Below are 12,724 nucleotides of genomic sequence, written 5' to 3' on the forward strand. Positions count from 1 at the left end.
AAAAAAAAAAAAAAAAATTACAGAAAAACTCCCAAAAGAAAATGCACATCTCTGAAAAACTCTTAGAGTACCAGCTCTGGATAAGGACAAATAAATTGGGTTAATTTATTATTATTTAAAAATAGTTGCTTTTTTAATACAAGTTTTATTACGTAAAATAGTTTCAAATCCTTACACATATGGCAAAATTTGTGCAAACGTTTCAAGTCAGGTACTTCAGAGTCTTTCAATATTAAACAGAAATCAATAAATACAAACAGTACAATAAAAGTTAAAATATATCCATTAAAATGCATGTTGTGCAACCTCAACATAGGTGTTATGGACCCCTAATTTCCCCGGGCTCCTTACTTACCAATTCATAAGAGCCTGCATTGCAAGGTTTTGCACAAATATCCTTAGCACTACGTTTTGAGAATCTACCCAGTAATGTGTCTATTACACAATAAAAACATACCACAATATCTTAACAAATGATGCTGTTTAAGAGAGAAGATTCATTTCACCATGTGAAATCTGTTGTCTGTGAAGAGTGAAAACTAGATAAATAAAGAACAGAGCAACTTCAGATTACAGCAAAAACAACACAAACCACTCAACCCATCCGATTAAATAACATTAAATATGTCAGTCTTCAGATAATGATAAATACGAGGATTTTTGCATAGGCCTCTGAAATGCAGAGTCAGAATTATGGCCAACAAAACATCTGCTAATAATTCTAACTTTCTACCACTCTAACCTAACGAGTCCTCAGAACCAAGAAGTTAAACTGAAAAGTAATTTCATTGTCTAATTACTCAAGTTAACAGAGGTAAGATATCATTTCTGCCCTCCTGGAATACATAGTGCAGCATTCTGATATTCACGGCCACCAGGCTTCAGTACTAAGATCACTGTGCAATACAATCATTAATACAGAATTACAATATAATTTAACACTCTCAAGAACTGCTGCACAGCTCGTAACGTGAGCTTCAGAACAAAAAACAGAATATGCAAACACTAAAGGAAAACGCTCTTTTTGCTATTCACTCAGGCTGCAGATGAAACAGCCTCAATGGCCGTCAATACGGAGGAAGCAATTTAACATATGACATCACCCAATGAGACGTAGGTATGTCCTCAGTGTGTCTTTGGCTTAGGGAGGCGGGAATGCCGATTAGAGGGCAAACTGTCCCCAGAATGCAAAGCGGTGTTCTGCGTTTGCACATTTTCCTTTCTCTGTACTTGTGGCTTTGGGATGTTAGTTTTCAAACTGGTGCTTTGAGGCTCTTGAGACACCGACGTGGATTTCTGACTGCTCACTTGCTTAGATTTAACAAAGGATATAGTTGGTGGGCGAAGTTTGGATGCTTTCTGACTCTGTTTACCCTTCAGGTCATCCGGACCAGACGTTGGCTGTAGTTGAGTCGAACTACTTGACGGTAGAAGCTCAGGTTCCTTGGAAGCAGCGGAATGATTTGCAGACCTTGCGAGTACGGCCATTGTAGGAGGCACTAAAGCAGTTGGGGGCTTTGCAATTCTTGAAGTCTTTGGCCGAGAAGCCTGGTATATGAGTGAGGATTGACCTTTCACAGCTACCTCAGTCCACACCTCTCTAGCATCAATTCGGGTAGAGGTCTGAAGACGAGAACAAGACAGTAACATACCTTTTTTATCACTAGCCACCTCCCCAGGATCTTCAGTATATTTATTTTTCACATTTTCCAAATACAATGTATTCTCATCTTTTATGCTTAATTGTGTGTTCACTGAAGTGGTTACATCATTCAGGCTATTTCTCAGAGATATATTTGCAGCATTTTGATTCTGATGATTGCCATTTTCATGCACACCATGTTTAGAATATTCACTGGGGGCCTCGATATGTGGCATTTTTATTAGTTTTCCCTGGACGAGGTCTGTGGAACTGGGAAGGCTGCTGGAAGGCTGTAGTACTTGAGGCTGTAAAGAGAAAAGAATGCAGTAATATGTTAGGCAAAGAAAGCACCAGATAACATTCTGAACCCCAAGTATGCTGACTGGATGCTTGGTAACAGCTGTATATCTTTTATAAAAGTAAAACATTTTACTTTGGTAAAATAGGATGGTTTATGGGACATGTACAAATGTGATTTGTAACTTAGGTGGAAAAAGTTAAACCAGTACTGAAATACACAATAATAAGGACAAAAAAAAAATAAAATAAAAAAATCAGTGTAAAGTAAGAAACAAAAAAACTTGGTTGATGGTTTTGCCTTAAGTCTGCAGGACATCCTAACAGTAACACAAGAATATTGTTCAAATTCTGATTTGAATCCTTAAACAAATGCAACAGCTATCAGACTATCCATCTTTTAGTTTGTATATGCTGTGTACTCAAGTTAGCTACCCCAAAGCTTCCATCGTTGCTACATACTGTACACACAGGAATGAAGTTTATATAAAATATATTCATTTTCATGAAGGTTTCCCTGTATTGGAGAGTGGTTTACTTCTGATTTCCTTCACGTGCAGAACAGTAAGCAGAAACAATCCCAGTGAAGTCCAGGGAGTTATACTACATAGCTATAAACATGAGGAAGGTGTCCCTTTACAGTTCTCACCCAGTTTTCTGACACTGCATCTTTCTTTCATCATGAATAGAGATAAGCCCCTTTACTGGGGGAAATCCGGGATAGGGAGAGGATGGCCCAAAGGCAGCAGAAGTTCACAAAATACCATCACTGGGGACTGAGCAAGCACAAAGGAGGGGAAGTAAATGAATTTACAGCACATTTTCTTTGCATAACTGATGCCGGAAAATTGGATACAGGTATGCTATAATTAGGTTACAGAATAGATGTAGCAAACTGCTTATCTTGAAGTGAGTTCAAATGGGCTGGTAAAGAAATGATCTTCAACAAAATAGTATAACAAAGTACATGTGAAGCTAGCGATCACCATACTGCTACACTAATAACCAAAGAGAGAAAAGTAACACAACAAAGACATTATATTTTGCCAGAAGAGACATGTTAGTACTGGACAAAAAATTACTGCCAGTAATTCTTCTGGATCACAAAGTAAAGTCCAAAAAGGACAGGTCATTTTTATGGATAACAGCAGTGCTTCAATTTAAATTAAGGTGTAAGGTGTAAAGTTTAATCTTGCTTCTAACTACCAACTGTCAAGAAAATACCTGTGGAGGGCAAATTACTGTGAGAATTCTGAGTTTCTTCATCAGGCTCTGAAATGTATGAATAAGCAGGTTTTGTCTACACCAAATAGATACGTCACAGCTCTCCTATTCCTTCACAGTTTTGTTGCATATCCTTCTTCCTCTGTCTACCTCAGACTCCCATCTGACTATACAGACAAAATGTTATGCACAGGGTAAGCTCTGGGGATCTTCAGTATCCCTCTATAGTAAATAATTTATCCATAGTAAATAACCATGCTAACGTTCACCAGTAGTGCCTGTAAATGAGAGAAGCTCGCTCATGTTGCTGGCAGGGCCTTTTCCCTTGTACATCAATTGGCTTTAGCTACAATCCTCCACCGCTGCACACCGCAGCCTCCACACACTGCATTAACCCTACCACTGCAAACCCCAAAACCAATTAGAACTTAAACTATACTTTTAATAAGCTTCAAGTTTGGATGATTCTCTCATTTTCTTTATAAAGGAACTCAACTGCAACAAGCTAGTCCTATCCATGAAATTTGCTGAAACTACTTGAATCCTGCCCAAATTATAGTTTGTACACGCATAGTCAACACGCTTAAAGCATTTGTTTACAAGTAAAATAAGTTAGAGTAAAACAAGCAATATTTGTCTTAAGGGACTTGAGTACAACTATCACTTCAGGCACTCTCTTGAATTATTATTCTCAGCTTCAAAATGTGAAACATTATTTGTTCAGCCTTTTTGCTCTTCTCAGATTTAGCAGAGAGACTACAATGATATCTGTGCACGCTAAAATTCTATAATGTTTCTAAAACAAGAGCACATCCTAGGATTCTGATTCAGATTTTCATCTTTCATCTTGTAATATTACTGCTACAAACAGAATCCTCAGTCATCATAATGAGAAAAATTAATGGTAATGGGAGAAATACTGAGGCTCTTTTTCAAATTCCAATTTGCTAGCCACCTTTTTCCACTTAAAATATACCAGTCCTAGTTGTAAGAAAAGGCAACATCTAAGTTGGACCAGTGACATCAATACGTGAAGTGAGAAACATGTTGAACAGTCTGAATACAATCGGTTTTGGAGGGGAAGGAGGATTTAAAATTGGCATCAGATGAGTAAAAAACCTTCCTCTAGAATGAATGTACTTTTCCATAACAACCTATTTTTTCTGAGTGCTGTCAAATGCAAAACCATCCTTCTTAAGCAAGCAATCTTACAGGAAGTACTAAAAACAAGAAGTAATTCAAAATTTTATAAGTTACAGCTTTGTTTAAGAAATCCCACAGATATGAATGCTGTTTTTCAGAGTTTCTGTAGCGGGTTACAGAAATTAGTATCCTTCCAGTTTATAAGATGCTAGCCAAACTGGTTTATTATTTTGAGAGCACACCTACAAAAACAAAACTGCTAAAAACGTGCACAGAAATCAAAGCAAGGCACATATTATTACTGTACAAATACTTAAATAACTGATTTTCTCATCTAATGATGCAAAAAAAATTATGCTTATAGCAAGTAATATTATGTCGAGTTCAAATATGTACACAACACCAAAACCTTTCCTTTCTCCTAGAAAGGGCCTCTAAATGCCAGTCTTAAAAAAATGCAAATTTTTCCTGACACTACAAATCTTAACTTAGAAACTAATTATGCTAGTTATACTAATCAGAAAAATTAACTTGCTGAAAAAGAAAGTTAATAGAAACACGAACAACAGAGAAACAAGCTTTTGATAATGCTGTTATTACAAGGCTTCTGACAGTAGAATAGGTAATACTTAGACTTTTCAATTTGGACCATTTTGCATTAATGCTTTATGTAGAAAAATAGCCAAATCCATACTTCTCTTGTTACCTATCATAATCTGAAAGGGTATAAGCAAGTTAAGATCCATGAAATTCATAATTCAAACAGAAGACAGGTACGTGCCCAAAATTATAAAGAGGGCTCTAAAGATATGGTATCATCTTTTGCCAAGTTTTTTTTTAAATACTGTACTATTTCCTAACTTCGCATTTCCACTTATTCAAAGTCTGGTCAGTTACCAGAAATACAGATTATCTCAAGTTGCTACACATCTAAGTGACAGTGAAAGCAGAAAAATACTTCAAAAACATGCAAGTTCCTGTTCATGGGGTTTTAACAAATTATGACTAAGCTATTGGTCTAAAAGCCAGTAGAAGGACTACTGCTTGTGAAATCTGCCACAGGGAGGAAGAATAGAAAGATAACAAAGCATTTCCCCTCCTATAAATAATACTTTAGTTCATAGAATTCCTAAAAATTTGTTGTCTGTCTTGCTTCAAATGCACATTAGACAGTACTTCAAAGAGAGATGGACCATGACTTGGTGGAGACCGTCATGCTAAGATTTCTTCTTTTGTCCAAAGAAAAAAAATCCAGGGAGACAAAAACACCTACATTCCTTCCTGATGTTCCTGAAATGTGAAGTTCGATGCTCAAACTTATTTCTAGTACCATGTAACTGAGGACAATTAGTTCTCCTCAGAAAGTAGAGCAGACAAAATGCTTTGTGAACACATTGCAAGACGAAGAAACAGAATTTTCTGTAGTGGCAAGAGCTTCAAGTACTTGGACATATTGATGCACCAATCAAGACTATTCAATCGGAGTTCCTATCACATCAGCCTCAGGGATTTTTCCTTGTTTCTCTGATCATCTATTGAAAAATGCCAATATCCATGAAGAGGTTTATAATTAGTATAAAGGTACTGAACCACTGAGATAGTTTTCCAATGCAAAACTAATAAAGACGTAAATAAGTACGTTATACTGATAAGCAGTTATGTCAATGTAGACATAACAGTTACAGGCACTGCACTATCTCTAAAATTCCCTTCATTTTTGCTTTGGTTACTCTGTTTCTCCAATCTGAATACCCATCTCAACTCCCCGTACAGTATCTCTGCAGAACTAAATACAGACATTTTCCCCCTGCAGTATTTTGAGAAACAAAGGAAATGAAGGAATGAGAAATAAAAACAGCATGCACATCTCCAATAGACATGCATCATGCATAGGGCAAAAGAACAACAGTAAAATGCGTGAGGAGGAGATGGGAAGAAATCTGAAGTTGTACTGTACCACGCTTTATCACAGAAGTAATGGACTAACTTCTCAACTCCTTGCCAATGGCATAATGGGAAAGCAGAGACAAGAAAGAGACAAGGACAATGATGTCAGAGGACCAAGACAAAACATTGAGCAATTGCCATGACAGAACTGCAACTTTTCATCGTTTAAATTGCAATTAGCACATCCCACATTTGTTTTTCATCCATCTTCCAGAAACAAAGACAGCAATTTAAGTGTTTAAGTAATGCAGCACAAACCATGTTTACAGCAAAATCGGCACGGAATACCTCTGCTCTTTTAACTTCAATTCTTTTAACACATTTAATCTCTTATACTTCAAATACCCTTCAGAATATTAACCAGCATTTGTGCATGATTATAAGCGCAAACATCAAAAATACCTGCATCCAAACACATATATGCTAAATACCTAACAATGAACAACAATGTCATAAGTTAAACTGCATTACATATTCCAACCTTGTTGACTGCATCCATCTTCCTGGCAACTCACTCATGAGTCTGAAGAGACTCCAAACTAATGTGTCTTCTTTTTGGAAAAGGAGTGAGGAGGAACACAAACTCCATCACATACATGCTTCATTTTCTGACATCACACCTCACTGCCGTTGCACAGGATAAGCTGTTATTTCACAGACCTTCCTTTGAAAATGCAGCCTTGCTGGAAGTCTACATGGAAAAGCTGTCATTTTCTACGAACAACATTTCACACCTTAAATCTGTAGCATTTGTCAATATTTTGATTTTTTTCCCCTTTCTTTTTTTTCCAGTTAGCTGTATTAAACCTGTGTTCCAGCATCATAACATAGCATTTGGTAGGATGGAGTAAGACATCAAACTATGAGATATAACAGACTGAATCTCTCCCCTTTCTTCAAACTATCATTCACCACTGTGTGAGGTAATAAAATAATAATATGGCATAGCACGGATTCTTCTGCATAGTGTGTGTATAAACAGAACTTTCTAAAAAAAAAATTGCTGAAAATAAGATAATACATCAAGGCAGGTTTTTCGTCCACAAACTCAGATTTATGGGCAACTAAGAGAAAAGTATGGCCATACATAATTAAGCTTTGATTGCAAACGTAAGTGATTACACACAAGAAACATTTCCACTGTAGTCCAAACATCCAACTACCCAACTAGGGAGAAGGGTGTTTTCTTAAAGGACATTTCTTCATGTAACTGCACACTGTATGTATTTATTTGTGTTGTGAGAGAATAAAGGACAATAATACAGTCTTTTCAGGACATTTGTAATAATTTATCACTCTTAATGTGAGACTCATAGAATTTCCAAGTTAATTTTCTGAAGCAAATTTGTTCTGTTAATATCAAGACATCGCACACCCTACCAAGAACCTAAATTGATCAGGAAATTTATATATTTATTGTGGAAATTCTGCTAGAACTACTTTCATTACCTTTATTTGTAATTCTTATATACAAAAGCTCTGAATACTTTTCCCACAAAGTGCTTAGTAAACAAATGTAGACAACTGCAGAGCTTCAGGTGAGCAAAAGAATGGCTTTCATCTCTATTTCTATATGGAAAAAGTAGGTAGGGCTAGGTGCTGAGATACACTGGTAGTATATTCTTCTATTGTTACAACAATTTATAATTGGCTTATTGAAAACGTAGTGTTTCTAGAGATGCATTGTTAAAACTCCAGGATACAAATAGAAAAGTTTTGAATGGCATTGGAGAAGGTTTGCTATATCATCAAATTATATCCTATTATCAATAGAAAAATAAAGCAACATAATAGACAAATCAAGTTCAGCACACCTGAGATACTGGAACAACAAAACCAAACAGTTTCATTCTTAAAAAGAAATCCACACACTATTGGGAAAATGTTTATGAAATATGGAATGCTGAATTGTCTCCAAGGCTGCTGAAGCAACAAAATATTATAAAAACTATTCTCCTTTGAAGTACAAAATATGCACATGACTCCAAAGCATGGCACAAAAAAAAAAAAAAACAACACAACAAACTCTCGAATGGATGGGCCTTAGGGCAAATCAGGCTGTAAGCACACCAACCTTGAAATCAGTGCTTACAGAAGAAGCATATGCACAAAAGTATTACAATATTTGACAGCAGGGGCACATGTGATCAGTGGAGAACAGTCACAAGTGGTGTCCCACAGCCTTGGGACTCGTGCTTCTCAATATCTTCATCAATGACACAGACAATGGCATCGAGTGCACCCTCAGCAAGTTTGCAGATGACACCAAGCTGAGCGGTGCAGCCGATGCACTGGATGGAAGGAAGGGAAGCCAGCCAGAGAGAACTGGACCGGCTGGAGAAGTGGAGCCATGAAAACCTAATGAGGTTCAAGAAAGCCAAGTGCAGGATGCTGCACTTGAGTCAGGGCAATCCCAGGTATTTATACAAAGTGGGGAAGATCTCCTTGAGAGCAGCCCTCTGGAAAAGGACTTGGGGGGTCCTGGTGAATGAGAAGCTGGGCATGAGGCAGCAGTGTGCACTTGTAGCCCGGAACTGTGTTCTGGGCTGCATGAAAAAAGGGGTGGCCAGCACAGAGAGGGAGGTGATTGTCCCCCTCTACTTGGCTCTTGTGAGGCCCCATCTGCAGTGCTGAGTCCAGGCCTGGGGCCCCCATCACAGGAAGGACATGGAGCTCTTGGAGCGGGTCCAGAGGAGGGCACTAAAATGATCAGAGGGCTGGAGCACCTCTTCTATGAGAAGAGGCTTGTTTAGCTTGAAGAGGAGAAGGCTCTGGGGAGACCTCATTGTGGCCTTCCAATACTTGAAGGGAGTGTATAAACAGAAGGTTAAATGGTTGTTTAGAATGGTGGATAGGGATAGGACAAGAGAGAATGGTTTTAAACTGAGACAGGAGAGGTTTAGGTTAGATATTAGGAAGAAGTTTTTCCACACAGAGGGTGGTGACGCACTGGAACAGGTTGCCCAAGGAGGCTGTGGATGCCCCATCCCTGGAGGCATTCAAGGCCTGGCTGGATGTGGCTCTGGGCAGCCTGGTCTGGTGGCTGGCAACCCTGCACAAACTAGATGATCATTGTGGTCCTTTTCAACCCAGGCCATTCTATGATTCTATAATTAGCAGTCCAGCAGCCATAGAATTATAGTAAACAACTACATATGACCGGTTTACAGATTTACATTCTTGATCTACACTGTTTCTAAGTAGCTATCATCTATTAGTAACAGCAAATACTTGCATCATTCACAAGAGCAGATGCTGTCTTAGGTTTGGGATCCGTAATCTCACAATGGCTGAGGTTGGCAGGACCCTCTGGGTGCTGGCCCAACTCTTGCTCCAGCAGGGATCTCCAGAGCAAAGTGCCCAAGGACACATCCAGGAGGCTTCCAAAGATCACCAAGGAGGAGCCTGTGCCAGTGCTCCAATACCTGTACAATAAGGAAGTGCTTCCTGATCTTTGGACAGAACCTCCCACATTCCAGTGTTCAAGTTTGTGCATAATCTATGCAAGTGCCTAATTCCAATTATCTCTGGATGGAAAACACTGCCAAAACACTCCTTTGTGTTCCCATCCAACTCAATATTACTGCAAAAGAACTGCTTTCCCCCTCCCCTCCCCCCTCAGTGGCAATACCCACCTTACCTTTTGCCTCAATTCCCTCCCTTTGGCATTCCTTACTAAAGACAGAAGACCTAAAATCTGCCTGAACCAAAAGAAAACCTAGTATGGAGGATCCATCACTAGCAAAGATGCTAGTGATAACTCCAGTAACTATTCATTTATAGAATCCAATGCATAAGATGTGTACTTAAAATCCAATCAGCTTCAGTAATGGAAGTTCACTGCGAAATCCTTGAATAAGAGGCTGCTGCAGTGGGTGGAAAAAAAGTGGGAGCTCAGAACCACTAAGAAAGTAGAAAAATGACATGACACAGAGGTGCAAATCTGGGAGTTCAGGTACTGCTGTCAGTTCTGGCTCTATGACTGCTGAATTCCAGAGCTGTAGTATTTATATGCTCCTCAGATTTAAGACCAATCTTTTCAAACTCCAATTCCCTGCTGCTAGGCCAGCACACCAGCCACGCTGTGCTACTGTTGCCCTCTAGCCAGAAACAGACACATGATGATCAGCGCTGGGAGCTCTACATTCACTACATTTACACACAGGCAAACACACAAACAAAGCATATCCTTCTACTGCAAAGAGAACAGCCTATGGAACCGGGAGTGCATTCCTGGTGAGTTGATTAAATGAATATTGTCACAAACGTCAAGAGAGTATTTGAAATACAATTTGAGATATCTTACAAGATTTTCTTTTCCTGCAGTTGAAATAATTGTCAGGATTATTTCAAACTGAAATAAATGTAAGCTTAGTTTTTTCCAAGGTGCAGCTTACTCTTCAGATCTCCACCAGCCCTGGAAATCTTACTCTTTCCACAATTATACTGCATTTCCCATCCAAATACACTCTTGGACATTGCTAAACAAACACTGTAATTTTCAAATTACAGTAAATTTAAAAAATATAACTTTGCTTTATTAACTAGTTATATTTCTTTGAACAATTATATGTATACAATGCAATCCAAAGCACAAAATAAGACTTACCATTTCTCTACATCTACGTAAGTACACATTTTTAAAATCAGCAATTGTCTTTGTTTTGCAGATCCAAGCCAAGAGAACAAAAGCATCTTATATCAGCCCACACTTTAGCTAGCACAAAAGCAACGTTAGCAAATCATGCAAGTCTTGCAACAGCCACTTCGATGTATTAGAAGTTTTTAGTTGTGTTTTTTGTTTTTTTTTTTAAACAATAAATACCAGGAGAAAAATAAACTAATTTGAGGAAAGCCATTCCGAAAAGTTAAGAAAAATTCTTGTGAGAGGCAACGACAACTACATTGTCACCAATATCTTTTTACGTACATCCACAACATATTCATGTGAATACATCCACATACGCATACATGCAGACTTATGAGCAAACAGAACAAATGCAAATGGGATAGTGTATTACGGCCATGAAAAACAAAGGGAAAATGCAGCAAGCAAGATTTATGTTAAGACAAGACTGGAAACATGGGACTACTCCGGTTTTGCCTGAAGATCTGCTGAAGTGGATCAGCATTCAGTAACCGTTACAAAGCTCTAAGTTGTAGCTGCTTTTACGCTGGCTGAAGGAAGCATTTTGGTTAGCCACAGACTGTTGTGTATGCCTGTAAATCTGCCTGAGAAAGGAGGATACTACAAGATGAACAGTGCGTGCAAAGGGAAGCTTCTACTGGAACACGGTGAGGGAGATGAGTGAGAAGTACAGACTCACTCTGTCTGCGGTGCGGTGGAACAGTCCGAGGGATGCCCTGGAATGAGCCCTGCCAGGGAGAGAAGGAGGGAGCAGAATACCCACCCTGTGCAGAAAGAGAGAGGGGGAGAAGTATAATAAAAAAAGAGAACAGGGAAAAACAAGACACCAAAAAGCCACACCATTCTTTTCTGTTTTCCCCCAGAAAGGCATCAATATATTTACGAGTTTTTCTACTTTGCTGAGGTTAATGTGAGATTCTACTGAAGTCCACAGGAAGTGATGGCATTGTGATATCCTAACTAGCCAGAAATCTTATAATACACCTCCATTTTTTTTCATTATATACGCACACAAATCTGTTAAAGTTGGTTGTTGTTTTTTTTTTTTTTCCCCAGGAAGAAATACAGTAGTTGAACTTTTCACGTTGAAAATGTATGCTAAAATTTGTATTTTTATAGGCTTTTTAAATGCCTTACCAATTAATACACTGGTTAACAACACTGATCCTCTGGAAAATCAAACAGCTTTAATTTATAGTAAAAAGACTTTATCTGAAAAAATTCCCAATAAATCTCAGTCCTTTTGAGTCCATCTTATGATAGCATTACTGATTGTGAAAGAGAAAGCATGACACTGACCTGCTTGCCTTGCACTTTGCTTTAGGAGCTTGAGCCCCTACTACAGGATCAGAAAACTGTGACTGTGTATGTTGATTACTTGCAGGTTTGCCTACCAGATGTTTCAGATAATCACAGAATTGACAAGAGGAAAAAGTAACTTTACATGTATATTTTTCTCTCTACCCATGCCTTTAAAAGATGCCTACCCAAGTTGGAACTGCCCTCTCAAATTGGACACTCTTGATGTTCCACTTCAGCAAGTCAGCTTTAAGTCTTTATAGCCCTTCTACTGTTTACCAGTGGAAAATCTGTTACCAAGGGTTCTGGAACACTGCTTCCAAGAGTAAGTTCTTTCATTGCCTCCAGCTACCAGTAACCAGCAGATAGCAACAGCAACCATTTGCAGGTATTTCTTCAGATAGTGAGAATTTCATATCTAAACAAACATCTCTATCAAAAGAACCAGGAAAATGGTTTGCCCCTCCCCTCTAGTTTGTCTGCTGGCCTGTTGCACATCACACTGCCAAGGTTGAAAAATAGTA

The 12,724-nt window shown here is 38.4% G+C and overlaps 1 protein-coding gene across 3 annotated transcripts; it reads right to left on the minus strand.

Annotated features, from left to right (window-relative positions):
* Nucleotides 1–645: 645 nt before the first annotated feature.
* Nucleotides 646–12,482, minus strand: LOC104911899. Of its 3 annotated transcripts, none has more exons than XM_031554354.1 (2): nt 12,389–12,482; nt 646–1,947 (listed from the first exon to the last, which is right to left on the minus strand). In XM_031554354.1, the coding sequence occupies exon 2, from the start codon at nt 1,876–1,878 to the stop codon at nt 1,126–1,128; it is 753 nt and encodes a 250-aa protein (XP_031410214.1). In that variant the 5' UTR covers nt 1,879–1,947; nt 12,389–12,482; the 3' UTR covers nt 646–1,125. The 3 variants fall into 3 exon arrangements, with proteins under 3 accessions (XP_031410214.1, XP_010712531.3, XP_031410215.1); XM_010714229.3 differs by lacking the exon at nt 12,389–12,482 and adding an exon at nt 11,581–11,787; XM_031554355.1 differs by lacking the exon at nt 12,389–12,482 and adding an exon at nt 6,264–6,288.
* Nucleotides 12,483–12,724: the final 242 nt, after the last annotated feature.

This window comes from Meleagris gallopavo, chromosome 8 (assembly GCF_000146605.3).
Source record: "Meleagris gallopavo isolate NT-WF06-2002-E0010 breed Aviagen turkey brand Nicholas breeding stock chromosome 8, Turkey_5.1, whole genome shotgun sequence".
In the NCBI taxonomy this organism is placed as follows: domain Eukaryota; kingdom Metazoa; phylum Chordata; class Aves; order Galliformes; family Phasianidae; genus Meleagris; species Meleagris gallopavo.